Raw genomic sequence first — 20,915 nt, 5'->3', positions numbered from 1 at the left:
CACTGTGTAGATGACTGGAATACTTTTGTATCAAATCCTGACAAAACTATGAAGCCCTTTAAAGGGGTTAAGTGACACACAGTGCAAACAAAATTCACTATTAACAGGTTCAAGTAAGGTATTAGGGAAGAATTAAACACCTATGCCAGTGAACAGAACCACGGATACAACCTCTGAAAATCACTCTGAGCTTTACTTGGGCTATGTCTAAGTACACTTCTTAATTCAAAACCAAACCAGCTTTTCAGACTCCAGGAAGAATAAATAACAGTGATGTGAAAAACACAGTATTATGTGCCAGTGTTCAGATGAATGCAAAGTACTGCACAGTACTGAAGGCCTTAGTCTGAAAACATATTTTGCAGTACTAGAAAAGTGTGGATTCCTTGATAGCGGCACAAAGAAAAAGCTCTGGGAACAATCTCTGACAGTAAGACATGTGAATCTTGTTGGCATCTATTTTAGATAGGTGAAAAAGAGAGATCAAAGGAGAGTAAGAAAAATAACCCTATGACAGAAAAAGAGTAAGCCAGGGACTTCTCCCTACTCAGGTTACTAAGGGAAATTCACTGAGACTAAAAATCTCAGTAATAAATGTCAGTAAAACAGAACATGTTACAAACATTGTGCCTGGGAGATTTTAAACACATCTTTGATATTTAACAGTTTAGGGCTACCCCATGACAGGTATCTTTTTGCCTTAGGGGAAATTTCTTCTACAACTCCTTGTTTACTTTCTTGCATTTCCCTTTACTTTGTTAATTTCTTCTTTCAATAGATGAACCTTTGGATCAGGACTAATATGAGCATCAGTGTGCCTCCTATGTTTAGTATCTTCATTTGAGCATTTCTTATCTACTTTCCAATTCTGTACCTGCAGATTCAGCATAAAGCACTTCATCTATCTTCCCTGTGCAGATCATAAATATGTGTCTGCTGTGTTCATAAACAGCAAGACTGTAGTAGGCAGGTGATGAACCAGAATAGAAGCCAAATGCTGTCAACATTGTGGACACCAGATGGGAACCTGGATCTATTCAGCCTACATCCCTACACTGTAGAGTTTTGAATAAAAACAAGAAAGGATGCTGAAGGAGAACCTGCAGTTGAGATAATCCTCTCCTTCTCCCCGCATTTGCCCTAGCTTTATTTAACACAGCACACTGTGTTATTTGTCTGCAGTCTTGCTGACATGAAAATCTCCAGAAAAGGCCATTTGAGGGGAACAGGGGAGCAGCTCACATCCTACAAATTCATTTCTATATTAGCTACAGCAATAAGATTCCTAATTCCACTGTAATTCGATCCTTTCAATCCTCCCCATTCAAAAAAAGTTTCAGAATCTAGGTCCTCCATCCCAGGCACGGGCATTTTAATAAAGGACAAGCCTCAGCTGAAGCGAGTACTAGAACTTTTTAACCTGTAAAAATGACAGCTTTCACTCCAAATATCAGCTTTGTATGTAAATGTGTATGTTTGAGGTATTACTTGTATGTGCCATGCTATGGTGCTGGGTCAACAAATATGTGCAAAACTACTGTGAGCAACACAGATTAACTGTGGGGGTTACAGACGATGTGTGGCAGGGAACTCTTCAAACAGAATGGTCTAAGCATGCCTCAGCATGGCAGAATGGCCCAGAGCCTAATGGCAATTTATCACTTAGGTCACCCTGCCAAGTTTTTCTTTAGGTTTCCTTTCAAACAATTCTTTCCTTACTTTTTTCCAACATAGTTTATGCATCAGATTCTGTTGCCTTTTATCTCCCTCTCTTTCACTGTATTTTTCCAAATACATTTTCAATGAGCTTGCAGAAGAAAAAATGTCCTCTTTTTTGACTAAAGTCAGCTGCACGCTGTTTTGTGTGAATAAATGCTCACCACACACATTCAAAACAAAAATCTTATAAATGAAAACTTCCATGAAAAACAAGATAACATAGGTAGCTGTCTAGAAACAGCTATTATCTTCTTCAGTTTTGAAAGAAAACGTTGCTTATGTCCTATCCCCAACCTCAGTCACTCCCTGGACAGGGGCTTTGTTTGTGGGTTATAGCCACTGAACTGCTAACAGTTGTTCAGGCATCTCCCTGGGATTTGGGGATCTGAGCTTTTGTATTAAAAGCAAGAAGAGATGTGATTAGCAACAGATACTTGGCAGTAAAAAGAAAGTAAGTTGTCATGTCTTTTAGAGTAATTCTTTTAGCAAACAGGTTTCCTTTCTTGAGTCTAAACTTTAAATCACAGTCTTTAACCTCCAGGAGGGGATTTTTATTCTTTGTGGTATAATCTCACTTCCTCTCAAGTCTGTTCCACTCTGTGTGTCTAGTCCTCAATTGCAAGACTACAATTCCCCTTTTCCCTTCGGTGCATGAGGAAGTATCTGTTGAGAGGGCTGGTAAGACACAGGCTGGAGCTGTGCATAGTGTGTGATTCATTCCTGCCTTAATTCAGCTTTACTTCATTTGATCTTTACTTCTGCTGACTTGGTTTAGATTTCAAGATGTACTTTTTAAAAACTGTGGAGAGTGTTCAGGAAAACAGATAATTCTCTGCTATTGTTATTAATAATGGAATAACTTAATGGGCAACAATGATAATCAACAGATACAGAGCTATTAATTAACGTTTCTTTCACTTAAGTTTACAATATGCAAATACTTTGTAAAAAAACAACACTAAATTAAGTCTGTAAGAAACTCACTGCTGACAACAGTGAGGTCAGGATTTCACCTTTAACCTTTGATAAATGCTCCACAGAGTTCTTAGGCTGCAAGGACATTAGTGTTCATGTGTCAGAAATGCTGCACGAGTGAGTCCATTGTACAAGATGCATCCTGTATAATTTTGTATGCTTTAAAAAGATTACTCTCCCCCAAGTCTTAAAAAAACCTCAAGTCAACAGAAATTGTTAGGCTGTAGAAACAGTACATTTGTCACAGCTCTTAAATCAACCTGCACTGACTGTGTTGCTCTCCTTCCAGACATGAGATTTTTCATTCAATAGTTCTGTTGCCAAATAGAGTCATTTGTCAAAACATCTGTGCAGTGGAAGTATGTGCTGAAAAAATAAAATCAATTTATTGCATGTACTCTTTACCACGGCACCAAAACTGTGACTGGTAAAAATCAAATCTATGTTTACTGGACAATTAAGCTTTAAATTTTGCAATTTTTTTCCCTGCGTATCTTTGGCATTTCAGTAGGTTCACTGCATAGTTTGGAATCACTTTTCAGTTTATTGTGTGGTATTTACCTTCTCCAAGTGTCCTCTGCAGCAAGTCATGTTTCGCTTGAAGTTTTGTGATGAGGTTGCTACCTTCCAGATATTCTCTGAATTTCTGTAGAGATGCAGATGAATCTATTACTATGCATGACACATAAATTCCAGGAACTTCTGGATAAAGTTTACTTCAGGTGCTTGGTCTGCATCACATGAATGAGGAAGCAACCAACATACCATGAAATAGAATTGCTCTGTTTCCTGCTGGTTAGCTCTTCTTTTTGCAATGCTAGGCTTACTCAAGTATGTCTCAGAGACTGTTGACTTCACAGACTCTGTTGAGCGACTGTGCTGGAAACACTCTGACACATCATAATCTTCAATGGTGACCATATCTTGTATTGTCTGCAGGGTAGCCTCTGTTGTTTTCTTAACCTGGTATTAAAAAGCAGAGTTTGCCAAATGCCAGATAAATATATATAGGAACAGCTTAGAATGGAAGCTCATTACTCACAGTAACTCTCCAGCACACTTCCCCAAACAAACTGGTGTGCAAATGTGAAAAGTTAGGTGTGCTATAACAGATATCTATGTAACAGGTATCATGTCTAGTTCTCTGCTTTACCATGGTCTAACCCACAAACACAGATGTACTCTTGTGTTGGCTTTGTAATGCACTCAAGCATTTGTTTGTGATTAGAATTGAAACGTGACATGATTTGATTAAGTTCCCTAATCTGGGAGGCAATAAAGATGATACACTACTCTGGAGGGTCAGCTCTCCTAAATGTGGTCAGTGTATTACATTGAATATGTACATCCAGGGATCTGGATCTGGCCAGAACAACAAGATCTTCCAAGAAAAAAGATCTGTGACCCCTTACTGCGGCAGTGATATGATGAGTGGCACAGTGATGTTTAGACTGCAGAAGTGGAATACATTTTTAAGAGAGAGGACTTGAGAAAGAACAACTAACACCAAACTTCCAGCCCTTCCTATAAACTATGAAGCACTAGAGCTCATAGTGGAAACACAGATATGGCTGCTGTGGACAAGGGATGTAGTTTCCACAGTGCAATAAAGTAACTGGTAAGATTCACAAGGCTATGATTAACTTCCCAGTTTTGCTTCAGATGGAGTCTCTAGTGGGTCAACCAAATCATAGACATTTCTACACACAACTCCAATATAGATAAATATCCCTTCCATGCCTGTCCAACATGATTACTCCCCCTATGCCCTTGCACTTCATTTCAATGAAATAAATAATCATTCTCCTTACATCTTGAGAGACTTTCTGAATGCAAGCGGTTTTGGTTTTTTTAAGATTAATGTACATGTTTCATGGACATGAATACTTTGTTCTAGACATTCAACATACACACTAGAATGAGAAAAACTGGCATCCTGAAAACTTATCAGTAAAAAATACATGAAGAAATCAAATTATTTCTATATTTTCCTTTAGGAACAGATTCTCATTTAAACTTAAGGACTTCAACATTGCCTTAACTGTGATAAAAGTGCATTTTATTTCCACTGCCAGAGCAGGGGAAAGAGAAGAGCATAGTTTTTTCCATATTTTACAAAAATGTGCATTTTATTTTGCTAGGTGAGCTGTTCCCATCACAGGCATTCATTAGTCACGTTTATAAATAACTGTAGCTGAGGGGATAAGAGATCTTGACTCAGTTACCACAAAAGACAGTTCCAATTCCTTTGTACTACAGAAGTAGCAAGTTGAGGACAGGACAGAGGTTGCTCACAGGAGACAATAATTGTTCTCAGTACCCTTCTGTCACAAGAATTTAAAAATACGTGCTCTAAGAAGTTTATACTGAAGCATTTGCAAAATGTGGTAGTCCATAATGTGAATGTATGGACAGGTAAAAAACAAAGTTTCCAAACCACTGTAAAGCAGGTGAAGATCTATCTTAGCATATGTGCCAGTATTTGATTTTTAAAATGAAAACCACTTTTACAGATTGGAGCCACTTCAGGGTCATTTACATGCTTTTGGCAAGGTAGAAAATACCACACCTTCCTGAAAATTAAGTTCAATGCTTAGCCCTTGCAGACACAGATCTTACCTCCTCATTTTCAATTTTGAGCGTAGCCAATCGTGACTGTAGTTGTTGATACCTAAGCATAAGCTCTGCTTGCACAGGTTGCTGGGCAGTGACCTGGCAAACCTAACAAAGAATCAAAAAAAAAGCAGTAAGATGCAAGTAATTAAAAAAAGCAGTCAATAGTCTTTTGTTGTTCTTCTTAAAACTAGGTGAATGCCTACCAAAGCTATTAGAAGTTAAAGCAGACAACAAAATGTGCCTATCTAAATTTAAAGTATTTATGTGTTATAAGGTGTAGAAGTATGTACTACAGCTTATGAACAAAGATTGCAGCCTTTTTGTATGTCTGCTCTTTGCTTTTTGTTGCTTTTGTATCACACAGAAATGCAAACCCTGGAGTTACCTTCAGAAAAGAAGATGTACATAGGTCATTTCGAATTCTGCTTTGCTACTGGCCTTTGGTGTAGCAGAACAGGGCACAGCTGGGGTACCCAGTATGCTTGAAATGTCCAGATGATAAAATGGGGGAAGAAAAAGAGGAAAAGGCTGTATTGCAGCATGAAAAATTTGGAGTGGCTCCGTAACAGCTCTCAAATAGCAGTCACAAATTCTGAGTGATGCAGGTGGTAAAGACATAAAGTCACTGCTTACACTGGTGTTGGGCTGAGCATGGGCTGGCCAGAAAATTTATAGTAATGTCATTATGAGTGATACAGAATATAGTAACACTAAACCTAAACTAAGTTTTTATATGAGAACTTTGAAGCAACAGACAGTGCTGCAAGTTTTGCAAAATGTTATTGCTGATCCACTGACTTTTGGGTAGCTTTTACCAAACTCTTTGTAAAAGGGTTTGGTAAATGATAAATTCTCTATCCTGGTATACAGAAACAGTCACTGTGGGGATACTTGTCAGTGTACAGACCTCATCACCCATATGAGATTGGAACTCAAATTTCATTGGTGGACAAAAAGCAGTGGGGTACATTTCCATGAATCTCTGCTTGTCACTGCGTGGCTCCAGGCTGTCAACTGCATTTTCAATGATGTCTAATCCCTCATGCCTGGAAGTTTCAAGGTTATACTCTGCAGAAAGGTATGTTCTTAGGGCTCTGTTGAGACTAGCATGGTATCCAAGATCACAACACTAAAAAAACAACAAAGGGAAAAGAAAACAAATTTATAAGGAGGAATGCCATTCCAATATCACAATTCTGAAACTGTCACTAAAATTTTCTGCCCTGAAGTTTTTCTATCTTTGAAGTATTTAACAAAATATCTTCTAATTAAAATACACTACTGGGGTCAAGACAGTAAGTATTTAGTATCCTCAATCTGTTGCAAAGATTAATGGACAGTTTTAGAAGAGATCAAGTGCACATGTGTGACAGTTTGCTTATCAGATACAGAAGTGCAGGCACTGTATTTATATGACTAAAGTCTAGGAGTCCACACACAAGTGGGCTTTTCAGTATCAATAGCATCTGTAAGCCCTGAATCACCTATTTAAACTGTCATGTAAGTTAATGACAGCAGCAAAGTGAACTTGAAGCAATTCCTGCTTGCCATGTTTGTGCCCAAACAAAAACCTCCACAAATACACTGAGCATAAGCAATCCATCTAAAATGCTTTTTGATACTACAGGAAGGGTTTAACACCTTTCCCTGATCACAAAAATGTATTTAATGTAAACACTTTATTTCCCAAGCTCATACAGAGCCGGCAATGTACATCATGTTACTAAACGCAGAAAGTCATAATTTATGTCTTTTTTTAATAGGAAATGGAATGTAATTGAAACCTAATTGGTAAAACATAAAGTTGTGTTTGTTCTCGAATTTTAAATATCCTCAGTTTGCATTATTCATGTTTCGTTAATATTTTAGAGAACAGCTGAATGTACTTTAAAAATGTCACAGCAGTAGCATATCAACTGATTGTTTCCCTACATTGTACAGTAAATACCCTCAGTTTCTGCTCAGTGAGCCTCCAGGTAAGTAAGGGACTGTTGAGGCTCACTCACCTCAACAGTGGCACATAAGTTTGCTAACAGCTGCATACAAAGCAGTGCTCTTTATTCACACAGGTGAGATCTGCCCCAACCAGAGGCCAAGGCCTGGCCAGAGCAGTCAGAGCACTCTGCTTTAGGGCATCCCTCAGTCCCCAGCCACTCCTCCTCAATGCCCTCCCACAGCCTAAAGTCATCCATCCCTGCAGGACTTGCAAGGTAACCATGGAGCTGGGTTTGAATTCAGTCCACTGTACCCTATATGCATATATGCACTGTTTCTATAAGTACTTCCCTCACAGCTACTACAAACCCCACAGGACTCATGGGACCACATTCTCCTCCCTTTCCTCTTACTTGAAAAAGGAAAAAAAGCGACAGAGAAGGGGACCGACACAGAGTTGTACACACTAAAGGAAAGAGCTTTCAACCTATTTACCATACCAAAACCTGTGTGTAGAAGGGAATGAAACACTCCACACCTTGACTTAGGTAATTAATGATTAGCGAAGGAGCTGCTTTCTGAAATCTAACAGAGAACTGTTTTATCCAGAACAAAGCTTCCAGAAAGAAAGTTTTCATGCCTAGCAAGTACTCCAGGTAGTGACTGCAAATAGGACAGTGGCTCTCCAAAAAATGATGCTGAACCATTCAAAGAAAAAGAAAAAGATGTCATGTTCAATCAAACACACATATGTTAACCTCTCTCTTTTGCATTTATAAAACGGAAATTTGTGTTACACTTACTAAAACAGCCACTGAACTTTTATATTGAGGTGCATCTATATTTCAAAGAACACCAGCCTCAAAAATACTATTTCTAAAAGGAAGTCTCTTGGTGTTTTTCTCTTGTTCTATGTCAAATCAGATCTCATATTTAATTCACTATCTTGGATGAAAAAGACAGACTAAAAGTGCTGATAAGAAAGTGAATTGGGACAGCTGTTTTATTTCATGTGCATTAGTTTCAGAAAGACCTCATGGAAGATTAAACTGAAAAGGAATTAGAAATAGAGGGCAATGCCAGGTTTAGCATTGCCAACTACCCATGTGTTATAAAACTACAGCCTGAATTTTGGCTCTAGTGGATTAATCCGAGTATTACTAGAAAGCTTATTGATTTACAATTAGAGCCATGTGGGTTTCTGATGCAGCTTTTTGCAAGCTGGAATATAAGATTGCAACCTTTATGCTGTGACACAACTTCATTGTTTAACCCTTAATCTACACAGTCAGTATCACCACGATCATCTTTGGCAAGTGAGGAGAGCTGAACAAGGCAACAAATATGGCCCCTCAGACAAGACATTTTTCAAGTGAAGCAGAGTATCCTGCCAGGCTAAGGCATTTTCTTGCAATGCCAATGCCAGCAGAGAAAACAGAAATTAAATGGAGATGCTGAACTAATGCCTTATCACAAGTTTCTCTTTGAATGGAATTAAAAACATCTGAATTTGGCATTTTGCTCCAATTACTTATGTAAAAATACAATTTGTATGAAGGAAGTTATTTTTTAAAAACAATTAAACACTCAGACATCACAACTCTTAATTCTGGCAGGCCATAGCCCACTTTCCCCAAAATTTGGAGATATAGATCATAATAAGGAAACAGCTATGTCATAGTATCTTGGTTACCCAGAAAGAAATGTACTGATTTCACCTGTTGGAAAGATGGTTTAGAAAGAAAGTTGTCTATACACACACATGCACATGTATTCACATGATTTTCAGGAAAAATCTGTAGATTTGTGGAAAGACTTCCACAGTTCAAGTGAGTGACCACAGTGTCAGCCAAAATAAATAGGAGTCTTAGAGGTTCACTAGTCAGCACACTGAGGGTACAGGAAGGGTGGTTATCTACCCACGGATCTGCTGCCTATCTGTGGGCTAGAGAGATGAGATTTTACTTGATGAGATTTTTACTGCACTTGGGGCAGTAAGACCTGAAGATGAAAAATAACAGAAGGAAGTCAGAGACTATGAGTTTATTTGCATTTCTGGATTCATAAAGACTTTTGGTAGGGCAAAGTGAAGGGAGATGTGGGATGCATTTGGGATAAGTGTGAAAAATTAATTTTGTAATTTGCATTTTATTCTTATTTGAAATTAAATTTGAAGCAGTCTCAAGGGCATTTACTGCCTTTATTGTACCCCAGAGTATATTTAGGCTTGAACAAAACAAACTGCAGTGCTTAGCACAGAGCTTCAACCAAACCAAGCTGCTCTTATTTCATTTAATTTTGTTTCAGGAATAGTAATAAAATTCTAATGTCAATGGAGAGAGAAATTCATAAAAAAGCCCTAATCTCTGAATAAGTCACTTTCTAAGTATTCTGGTACACAGACATCCACATTCAAATCAAAGGGATCTAAGGATACATACCATATTTATGAGGACTTACGTAATAATTGTGAGCTGCACACACTTTACCCTAGTTTTAAACTTGGTTTTATGAATGATTAATAAAGAACCTTTGCAGAATAAATTAAGCTCACAATAGCTAAAAGTTCCTTAACTTCTTAATGATCCAAGACATGCGTACAGCAATTAGAGATTCAGAAACTCCACTTTAAGAAAGACCACCACATTAATATTTTATTTATTTCAGCAGCAGAACAACAGTAAAGTTGTTTTGATCACTATTTCCTAGTATTTATTTTCAGATCATAAAATTGCACAGTAAGTCTGAAAAAAAGTCCTTACCCTCCTCTTATACTCAGACAAATTTAATGAATGTAAATGAGTAAAAGTATGTGCCATATGGACAGATGCTGGCACCAACAGTCAGACTGGCAGCAGTGTATAGTCTGTTGTTCCTCTGAAATTCAGAATCTTAAAAAATTTCGGCATACTAAGTAAAGCTTATTTAATTCAGCCAATCTTTATTGTTTTTCACAGGTACAAATTAAAAAAAACAAAACTAATTCTGTGCTGCACTTGAACTAGATCCCACTCTAGTTAGCAGAGAAGGACTATTTAACAGAAAATTCCAATTCCTCTAGTACAATATGAAGAGGACAGAAATACACTGTGCATATCAAATCCTGTTTATCTCTCTGCTTCTTTGCAAATGTTGGTCTCATCCGTCAGCTCACTAAATGCATTAAATCATCCAGCTAAGACTCTAGCAATGTTTTTATACTGCTTTTATCACAAGAGCTTAAAATGAGCAACACATCATAATTTTAAGTAAGAAGCCCTGAGCTCTGTTAATGAAATGACACAGTTGGAACAGTTCAGACTGAGTTCAGATGGGGAACAGCAATTTAGGATTTTCCATATAAGTCTCATATGTGGAAAATGCAGTGGAATCCAAATGGAAAGTAGTTTGTTTTTTGGTTTTTTTTGGTAAAAAGTAGTAGTTCTACTATCCTCCTCCACCTTCTTAGAAAAAAAAAATTATGGAGCACTTTACTACATTATTGCATGTATTTATCCCATTTTCATTAGACATATTTTTCACTAGCATAGGAAAACATTCCATTTCATTTATGGGCAACACCAACAGCTTGGGAAGATCTACATTCTTCCATGTTAACTGGAATTCAGACACAGAGGAGAGGCAACCCCCTTCTGTACAGGCAATGAGAGAGAGTTCAGGGAAGCACAGGAAGTCAGGCAAGCAAATTGTGACAAAATAGAGAGGACAAAGAACGAAACTGCCACCACTGCTCTGAAAACTGCAAACAGTACCCTGACATTACCAGATTCACAGAATGAAGTAGTCTGGACTGTTGCAACATATGGCCACTGGGAAACATGTTGCACATTCCAATGATACAACTCCAAAACCTTGCCAAGACTCTTGCATTTACAAAAAGAGTTTCCTTTGTCAAGTGGCAAACACTGTCTAAATACCAATGCTTTCACAGCATATTCTGATTAAATACAAATGTCTGAAAGACACTTCATTTAAACAAGCTCACAATTGGATTAAATTAGCTCCAAAGCAAATTCTGGTTGCACATGTTTACAGCCTACTCTTACAAAAGAGTGATGCAAAGGGCAGCTAGACTTTCCATTTAAATTCCTTAGGGAAGAGTAATTTCTCAAGCCATTTTGCCAAAAGAATATTATTGTGTACATTTGTCCATGGCTTTCAAAAAGACAGGCAGAGTAGATAGTATTTTTCTGTGTTACTAAATATTGTGGAATGGATATTTTTGTTAAAAACTAGCAGCTAGGAAACTCTAGTCTACATGGTTGTTTAAATACCTTTACATACACTAACTCCAGTGAGTGTTAGCTCTGTGTGTGTATGGACAGAAAGCTTCATTTCTCTTCCCCTCACAATTCTTAGTAAACCTCCAGGCTTGTGGTTCCTCCCCTCAGTTTTCACTGCTACAGAAACCTCTGTGGACATCACTGAAGTGGGTAAAAATCACATGCATTTTCCAGCTTGATAAGGTTCTGACCAAGTAGAAACACACACTGGAGACATTCTCTGAGAAATGTGAACTCTGAAAGGGAAGGCAGGAGAGGTGACAAAATGAGCATCTATCCAGCTTCCGAAGGGGTGAAGGCAATGGAAACAAAAAGAAAGGGATTTTTCCTTCCTTCCAGAATCCAAGAAGAATTAATGAAGTTCACATGTAGGAAACATGCCCTAACTACTGACCAAAAATCTGCCATCCTTTAAGCAGTAGCAGGAAAATCATCTGTTAGGTAAGGTCAGCTTCTCACTTGGGGGGTACCCCAGAGGGTTGTTTCCTGACCTAATTGTCCACCTGGTAAATCTGGTCCTGGTAAGTGCTTTCATTGCCCAGGCAGCCTAGAAGAGTGGAGCAAGTTGTGCAAGTGGATGGATACAGATTAGACAAGGACAGGCAACAGAATAAACCAGAAGAAATCAGGAGTAAACATGCAGTAGCAACTAGGAAAGGAATAAAAGAGATACTGAAATAGAGACAGAAAAAAACACTGAAAATATGAAAAAGATTCATTCCCATCTTTTGTAGGAAAGCAAGAAAAAAATGAAGCAAAACTATTTGAAAGGGAAAAATTGTAACAAAATCAGGCAAGATTTTAAAAATTCTAGAAAAACTAGAAATGACAAAGAAAACTTTGTTTTCTATCAGTATTTAGATGACATATAATAAAACATGGTATATGCAGCTATTTTAGTCCACTGATCTCAAGAAGGTATTTTTCCCTTTCTCTTTCTTTGCTTCTCCAGTCAGTAGAAAAGTGACACTTCTTGTCAATTTCTGTAGTAACTTACTCTATATTAAAAACCATAGCTTTACATTAATGTTGTTTACTATTGCACACAACATATGTTACTGTTGCAGTAACAAGCACATTCAAATATTTAGAATTTCAAATGGGCCGTAGAGGTGGACCCACTAAGCTATTTAACCTGACATTACAAGTGAATGAATGTTCTGGGGCTTGTGTTTGCTATCTCTGTATTTTCTCTATCATATATGGTCAGCTTACAAAGAGGGTGGGATATGAATAAGGGTGCAGGATGCTCCCTCTGCATCATGTGAAAATGTCAGTAATACAGGAGACTAAAAATACTGGCACAAGCCAACATTAGTGTATAACCTCGTTCTTTAGGATGTTCTCATACAAACACCTTACTAAGAATAAGTAACAAGTGTGCTGACAGTATAAAGTACAGGATTGATTAGAAGTCAGACTGCTTGAAGTAGGAGTAAGAAGCCACTGTATGTATGATTCAATGACTAAACGAATGAAGCTGAAAAATTTGGAAAACATGGAAGAAATTGCTTCTTTTGAATTAAATACCATTAGATGACCACTTAAGAAGTTTATCTTGTAAAAATACTTAAATCCCACAGACTGTGCATAATGGAACTGTTGTATTTTTTACTGACACATGAGGAGCAAACACAATGCTAGAACTTTAAAGGAATGGGTTCAGCATCTTAGCGGCACTTTATTTTGTGGAAATAAGGGAAAAACTTCTGATTGTATCATACAATACTATAAACAGCAAGTGCACTGTGAGCAATCCATAGGTCAAATATATTCCCTTTAAAAAGGAAAAAAAAGTATCATTCCTGAACAGAATAAACATAAATACAAATATGCCAATACTTACATCGATTAAATCCGAAAGGTCGTGAATATAATACTTGAAAACAGAAGCATTAGTTGCTTCAAGGGTGAGCAGGTATTCATTACGGGCCTTAATGGATTTCAGCTTGTTTTCAGAATATTTTGCTTGACGCTAGGAAAGACATTGCATATTAATGTATTTTAATTACTTCATTTTTAGTATGCAGCAGAAATGGTAACAATTCAAGCACACATTCCTAGTAACAAGAAAGAAGCTTAATTTCCAGCCTGTTACACATACAACAAATACAATACAAAGTGTAAACTTAGTATTTCCTTCCAAATGTGACAAACTTTATAGCAATAATTATATTTGGAACAAAGTATTCCCCTATATGAACTGAAATTGTGGCAAGTTATCTATAACCCACTGCTAGTTTATTATGTGTACCTTGCTTAATTTTATTTCCCAGCTGGATTTCTCTAGTCTAGTATCATGCCAAAGAATGTCAGAAATGCACTGAATTTATTTCAAATGGAGTTAAATAAAAGGACTATTTACTTTTTCCTTCATTTTTTCAATCTTTTTCACAGAGCTCCGTCTCTGGTGCCTTTCTTCTAGTCGAATATGAAAAACAGGGTCTCCTGACCTCCCAATCTGTTTTTCTTCTTGCTTCTCTGCCTCCTTCAGTTTGCTTTCTGCACTGATGCTCTCTGCATGATACATGTGGTATGTTTTCATGACCTGCAAAAGGCAAGAGTCAAAGGAGAATTGGAGAAAATAAAAATAAAAAGGTGTCTACAGAAAAATCACAGGATCTTTGAGCAAAATGTTGACTTATAAACATGAATCTTGGGTAAGTTTCTTTGCCAATGGAGATTGAGGACTTTTGGCTGAATTTTTCTTTTCTGATTCATTTAATAGTATTCCAAATAGGGATTTTTTTCTTTCATTTCTCTGTTAGGAAAGAGCAAAAGCCATTCTTATTAAATTTCAGTATTCTTGTTTTCAAGTAAAAATCTAAAATATCAAACAACAAAACTAAATCTGTGTCAGTACCAGATCTATCTGATATGTAACTATCTTTTGGGCTAAATAACAGCTTGGCTGTGGACACTGATTGTTTGAAAGCAGTAGGATCCCTTCAGCACTGAGGAAAGGGGAAGGAAGGAGAGGGAATGGGAAGCTTTTGCCTGGGAGCAAATCCTCAGATTGCTGGATGGCTGTCCATGGCCTGGAAAGAAGTGTCTGCCCACTGCACAGCCAGCAGACTGAGCCCGACATAAAACCAGATGAGAACTGAAGAAGGAGCTGCCTGATACATGAACTTGTGAACCTGTGAAATGTTTTCCCCACAGACCCAAAGGCATCTCCTCAACATATATGCTGTGTCTGCAGGTGAGAGAGCTTGGGTTCACAGTATGCAAACACATTGCTTGCACAGGCCACAAAGAGGAAAGGGACTGGTTTAGCCCAGTCTGCCCTTTCTTCTTCAAGCAAGAAAAACCTCAGCCTGAATACTGTGTCATGGACAGCAATCATCACAAACTCCCCACCTCTGCTGGGTAGGGCTGTCTCTTCCCATTTCCAACAAAGGAAGCATCTTTCTGCCTTCCCAAGTCTTTTGTTGTTTGTTTCTTTGTGGTGTTAAGTTTAGAACACTGAACAAAGCAGGAAGGCATCCTAAGGCAGCCAGAGGCCTCCTCTCTTCTTCTAAAGGGTGCCAGAGCTCTCACCAGCAGGTATTATCTTTGGGTGGAGGCCATGCAGACCATTCACATCTCAAAGGACACACAGGCAGGGAGGAATCAAACCAGCTGCTTGTGTGACCCGTGGAGGAGACTGACAATTTTGTGACGCTGCCTTGAAATATTCCCTTGGGAAGAGTGTACTTTTTGTAACTGAGTGGTTAGGTTCGATACAGTCTAAGGAGTATCCATAGAGTAGCAGAACAGGGAACACTACAGCTAGATATTGCAAATTCACTATAGCACATCTTAGCATGGATCAACACAAACCAACCGCATGCCATGCCATTATTTCAGATCCTGTGCAGCAGAAAGACAGAAACTTTCAGAGAGATGCAATTTTGCATAACAATGTATGCTATACACCATAACTGTGTATGTCATTACTTAAGACTGATGCCACTGATATTAAAAATGAAACAGGCAACTCTTCACCAGCTTCCTGTAGTAAGGTAAAACAGCTGGAGATAAGCACTAAAAAGTTGCCCTGTTTTTATTTTAAGAAACATATGCTTACAGCTCTGTGGTGAAAAAACCCAAACTGCCTGGAGCAGGACTTAGTGTTATTGCTGCTGCTCCTCTATAGCACACTGTGCTCCAAGGCCCACACAGAGTGCAGAGCTCCCTGCCCAAACACTGCCTACACCTTCTGGGAACAGCTGCTGCCCCACCAGTTCACATCTGCACACATGAGGCAGAAATGGACAAAGATGGGTTAGGAAGAGAAGCCCACATGGCTGAGGTCTGCAAGGTTCCCAGTTTAACCAAACAGCATTTTCAGTCTCCTATATCCTGCACTGTTCCAAAGGCACTATTAAAGTTGCTGATAATCAGTACCCAGGGAGCCTAATTCATACAGCCACATGGAAACAAAAGAATTTCTGCAAAGAGAAGAAATGGACTTTTTTAAGAAATTGTTTATATAATAAAACAGAGAAGCACAGCAAGTGATATGGCTCTTATTAGAAATGACAGGGAAAGGAAATTAAAAGCAAGGCTGTGCCCTTTTCTCTTGGCCTTTCTATTCAAATCTTTTAAGCGTTTCCTTACATGAGGCTAGAGGTGTTTGCTTTTATTTTTTATCTTTTGTTCTGTGACATCTCTAGAGACGTTTTAGTTGGTGGGACAAGTCATGTGTCTTACCACCTAGAAAAGTTGCTTTATTTTGTACCCTGCCTGAAAAGGGAACTATGAGCCCTGATGGAATTAACCCAAGAATTCTCCAAGAGCTGGCTGATGACATCACAAAACCTCTCTCTCAGTTTTCGAGCGGTCTTGGGAATTAGTGAAGTCCAGACTGACTGGAAGCTGGTAAATAACTGCCCTAGTTTTCAAGATGGGCAGGAAGGAGGACCCTGGAAACTACAAGTCTGTCAATCTCACTTCAGTGCTTGGTAAAGCTATGAAGATTATTCAGGGAAGTATTGAGTAACACCTGAAAGACAGCACAGCCACTGGTCACAGCCAGCACAGCTTCATGAGATGGACATCCTCTTGATCAAACTTGATTTCCTTTTACGGCAAGGTAACCCACCTAGCTGACCAAGGGATGCCAGTTGATGTAATCTTGGATTGCAGTAGATCTTTCAGTACTGTCTTTCAGAGTATCCTTCTTGATAAAATGTCCAGCACACAGCTGGATAAACACACCATGTGATAGGTGAGCAACTGGCCCATTCATTGGGCAGAGTTATAGTGAAGGGGGTGACATCAGACTGGTGACCTGCCATTAGTGGGGTTCTGCAGGGTTATCTTTGGTCCTGTGCTCTTCAACATCTTCATTAGTGACTTGGATGAAGGACTAGAAGGGATACTAAGCAAGTTCACAGGTGATACAAAACTGGAAGGAGCTGCTGACTCCCTCCAAAGCTGAGAGGCCCTCAAGAGAGACCTTGACAAATTAAGAGAACTGGGTAATCACCGACCTCATGAAATCCATCAAAGAAAGGTATTGGTACTCTGCACCTGTGATGGGGCAACCCTGGATGGACAGACTAGGGAATGAGAGGCTGGAGGGCAGTGCCATGGAAAGGAACCTGGGGGTCCTGGTCAAGGGAAAGTTGAATATGAGTCAGCAGTGCCCTGGCAGCCAGGTGGGCCACCCATGTCCTGGGAGGCATCAGGAACAGCATCACCAGACAGGCAAGGGAGGGGATGGCCTCACCTTGAGTATTGTGTGCAGTTTTGGGAGCCACAATAGAAGAGAGATATAAAGCTATTGGAGAGTGCCCAAAGGAGGGCAACAAAGATGGTGAAGGGCCTTGAGGCTGTATGAGGAGCGGCTGAGGTCACTTGGTCTGTTCAGCCTGGAGAACAGGAGACTGAGGGGAGAGCTCATTGCCATCTACAACTTCCTCGTGAGGGGCAAACACTGATTTCTTCTCTGTGGTGACCAGTGACAGGTCCTGAGAGAATGGCCCAAGGTTGTCAGGGAATTTTAAGTTGGATATTAGAAAAAGGTTCTTCACCCTGAGGGGGGCTGGGCACTGGAACAGACTTCCCAGGGAAGCGGTCACAGCACCAAGCCCTGCCTGAGTTAAAGAAGTGTTTGGACAACACTCTTGGGAACCTGATGTCACTCTTAGGGATAGTCTTATGCAAGGCCAGGAGCTGGACTCAGTGATCCTTGTGGGTCCATTCCAACACAGCATATTCTGTGTTTTTGTATCAAATACATCTCAGAGTTTTCTAACAGCATCTCAAAGCACCTAAGTGATGAAACAAGGATTTGTTCTGCTTGCCAAAAGCAGTAAGCATTGAAGTTTTTTAACAGACTAGCAGACTAGGCATAAATGTCCTTCTGCAGTGGCTGACACTTCAGCTTGCCTCCTTGTTGAAAGAAGCATCCCCTGAAGGAGTACAGGTATATCACTGTTCTCACCAATGTCTCCACATTGACTCCACTAGCTTCACATCACAAAGGAGTATTTCTCAGCACTAGCCTACAGCACATGCTACCAAACCCAGAGTGTCTCCCTCTACAGTGACTGACAGGCAAGTTTTGTGGGAGAACTACATGGAACTCACAGCATTCATGCAGAACCAAGATATCTACTTGAAATCCATGTTCTCACAACAAACTCTGCACTAGTTCTTGGTACAAAGGGTTTCCAATAATTAAAATTTAAAAAGAAGCCCTTTCTCTGTATTCACAGGGCTGAACATCAGTTAGTCAGTCCTACCCAAGCCTCACTGGCTTAGGAATCAATGTATACTCTATGAAGAGCAGTGATCAGCCTATGCAAGTGACGCCTGTCCAGTTTGTTACCTTGATAACACTGCGTATCTCATGCACTAGTGACATCATTATTTTGCAAGCCTTTAAGTAAAACTCATGATTTTTCAGCCTTTTTCATGATTTTTCATTTCAATGCTTTTTTAAGAGCTGATATTGCAGCAGCTGAACTTAATTTGAGAAAGCATTAGAGACACGTGTATGGAAAAATAAATGGGAATAAGCTAGGGAGTTGGCTTCCAAGTATTTCAGTGCATACTTCCTCAACAAATTAGTTTACAACTTGCAGGCTAAGTTGCATATATGATTCTTTCCCTTAAAACTATGTCATCATTTTGCCTTGGAGTTTTTAAGACTGTTAGATATTGTTAAACACTCTAACACTTTTAGGCTTTCCTAAATAGAGTTATTGTATGAAAAATTATGAGATTTGTAGGCCTCTGATCTGTGAACAAGCAAGAGATTCACAGATCTGTAAAGCAAAATATGAATAATATAATGAAACAAGTAATAATGCTTCTCAAATGTCCACCAAGCTGCTGAACTGACAGACCATCTGTGAGAGTATCCATCACTGAACTGACTTAAGTTAGTCTCCAAAGTGCTTATTGATCAGCCATCAAGTATGCACTGAAAAGAGAGCAAGGTTGCAATTTTGCAGGTACTGAACTGTTACCATGATACTGCTGCATTTCTCCACCATAGTGAACCAGCATTGTTAAATGCATACTAGTACCTTCATAAAATTAAATGTTGAGTTTATCTCCTATTAATTTAGCATGTTTATTCTGCTGATACAGTGATATAAAATATATATTTCTGTCAGATGACTGTGTCAGACTACAAGCAGATGAAAAAGATTATGCTACCCTAACTATGTACTCTCACATTTGTAGGTGACAGACTGTTCACTTAGTAGTATAAACATCTCAATTTGTGTGCCAAAGTTTCAGCATCATTCCTAAGAGCTCAGCAAATAGGCTTCAGGCAGAAGATAATATTTATCACAAGGAAGGGCACACTAGAGTACATCCTTAGATAATTATTTTATTTAATGCCACAGTTGTTATCTAGGCAAATCCATCAACAAGACAGTAATTAGTGCTGTACTTCTATAGGCTATTAATGAAGAATGTTCCCATAGCAGGGGACTGGCTTTCCTTCTCTACACGAATACTTCTTTTCTAGAAAACTCAAACCAAGGCAAGACTGAAAGTTACAGAGTTAAAAATCTATTGAAATTACTGTGCTAACACGTACTTTATTTTTATAATAAAACTGCATAATTAAGAGCTTTTTCATAGTGTTTGTCAGGAAATAGGAATTTCCTGGAACAGCAGCTCATCCCCAGTGCATTTATCATGTTTGAATTGTTTTAGAATTGTCTCTGCAAAGCTGTGAGTTCTTAGAAGGTGCAGTTTGCAAGGATTTAATTAAATTGGGTTAGTTAGTGCTCTGCACAAGAAATAAGTAAAATCTTATGCCAATTCTACCACACCAGTGGCCTCTAGCAGTTAAATGGACCCAGTATAAGCTGTTGTCAGCATCCTGTTCACTCACTTCCAAGTCAAACTCTGATGCAGTTTTAGGTATTGTTACTTATATATTACAATCAATACAGGATTACCAATTCCACCTTCTCAGATTTTTGATGTGCCTCAGTAAACTGCACTTAACTTTTTATTTAAAGAGAATTCAGACTCTGTGTTATTTCAGTAAAGAAAAAAGAAAATCTGGCAGCAACTACCTTGAGAAATGAAACAGCCAAGATTTTTAAAGAGTAAAATAAATCAATGGAAAATGCAAGTGGCATAGCAGTCTTGTCTTTTTTAACATCCAAGTTGCTTTGGACTGTCCCTACTTTTTCATTTTTCTGAGAGCTTTACATTTGCATTGCTTGCGAAATGTGTGATGCCAGTAGGATTAATTTGGAAAGTCAAGTGGGAGACATGAAGATATACTTTTATGATGTACATCACTTTTCTCCACCACTTGCCCTCAGCCTTGTTACTGGAACAGCTCTGTATTTTTAGCAAACTTCTGACTTTCCTGATGTCTTCAGAGGACACTTTTGAATATGTCCTGACCCTTAAATAAGTCCAGTGAAGACATCTCTCCAATACAAGCCAAAAGTCTGCCTACCTTCTGTTTCCTGTCACTCCCCATCACTCAGATACAAATGCTACATACCAGTACTTTATCTGACAAGGCAAGGTATTTTAGATTAGAGAAACAGAAGAAGAGTTTGACTGGGAAGTTTTCTATGTTGCAAAGATGATTTACTGCAAAGTCAATAATCTTGTCTCTAAGTCAATGTCTAGGATTTCTAAATCAATCTGTTCACAAAAAAGTACAACCACACATCTTCCAGCTTTCCATCTGACCAGCTTTTCTTCCTGTCCAGGAAGAACTCCTATCTGTGACCCCACACAAGTAACTGAACTCCCCTTTCCCCATCCCCCCTCACTGTAGTTTCTATAGCTTATATTTTTATCTAAAGAGTAAGAGAGGAGTGCAGCTGCTGGGATGCTGCAGACCTGAAAACATTGTCTGGCACAGCCATGGAGAAACCAGGCATAGTTATAAGTACTTGCCAGTCA

The 20,915-nt window shown here is 38.8% G+C and overlaps 1 protein-coding gene across 7 annotated transcripts in view; it reads right to left on the bottom strand.

Annotated features, from left to right (window-relative positions):
* SRGAP1 (SLIT-ROBO Rho GTPase activating protein 1) overlaps window positions 1-20,915 on the bottom strand; it is a 141,358-nt gene that overhangs the window by 37,653 nt on the left and 82,790 nt on the right. For all 7 annotated transcript variants that reach the window (XR_001521703.2, XM_015628228.2, XM_015628229.2 and 4 more), the window contains exons 5-10: window positions 13,894-14,076; window positions 13,375-13,503; window positions 6,218-6,439; window positions 5,314-5,415; window positions 3,460-3,657; window positions 3,256-3,340 (exon numbers count right to left, since the gene is read on the bottom strand). Coding sequence is in view for 6 of the 7 variants with exons in the window: in XM_015628228.2 (XP_015483714.1) it covers window positions 3,256-3,340; window positions 3,460-3,657; window positions 5,314-5,415; window positions 6,218-6,439; window positions 13,375-13,503; window positions 13,894-14,076 (919 nt within the window). In the remaining variant the exon portion in view is untranslated. The remainder of the gene's footprint in view (window positions 1-3,255; window positions 3,341-3,459; window positions 3,658-5,313; window positions 5,416-6,217; window positions 6,440-13,374; window positions 13,504-13,893; window positions 14,077-20,915) is intronic.

Source organism: Parus major, chromosome 1A (genome assembly GCF_001522545.3).
Source record: "Parus major isolate Abel chromosome 1A, Parus_major1.1, whole genome shotgun sequence".
NCBI classification, from domain to species: Eukaryota; Metazoa; Chordata; class Aves; order Passeriformes; family Paridae; genus Parus; species Parus major.
Note: the sequence above shows the minus strand (reverse complement) of the source record. Positions and strands in the feature narration are given on the sequence as shown.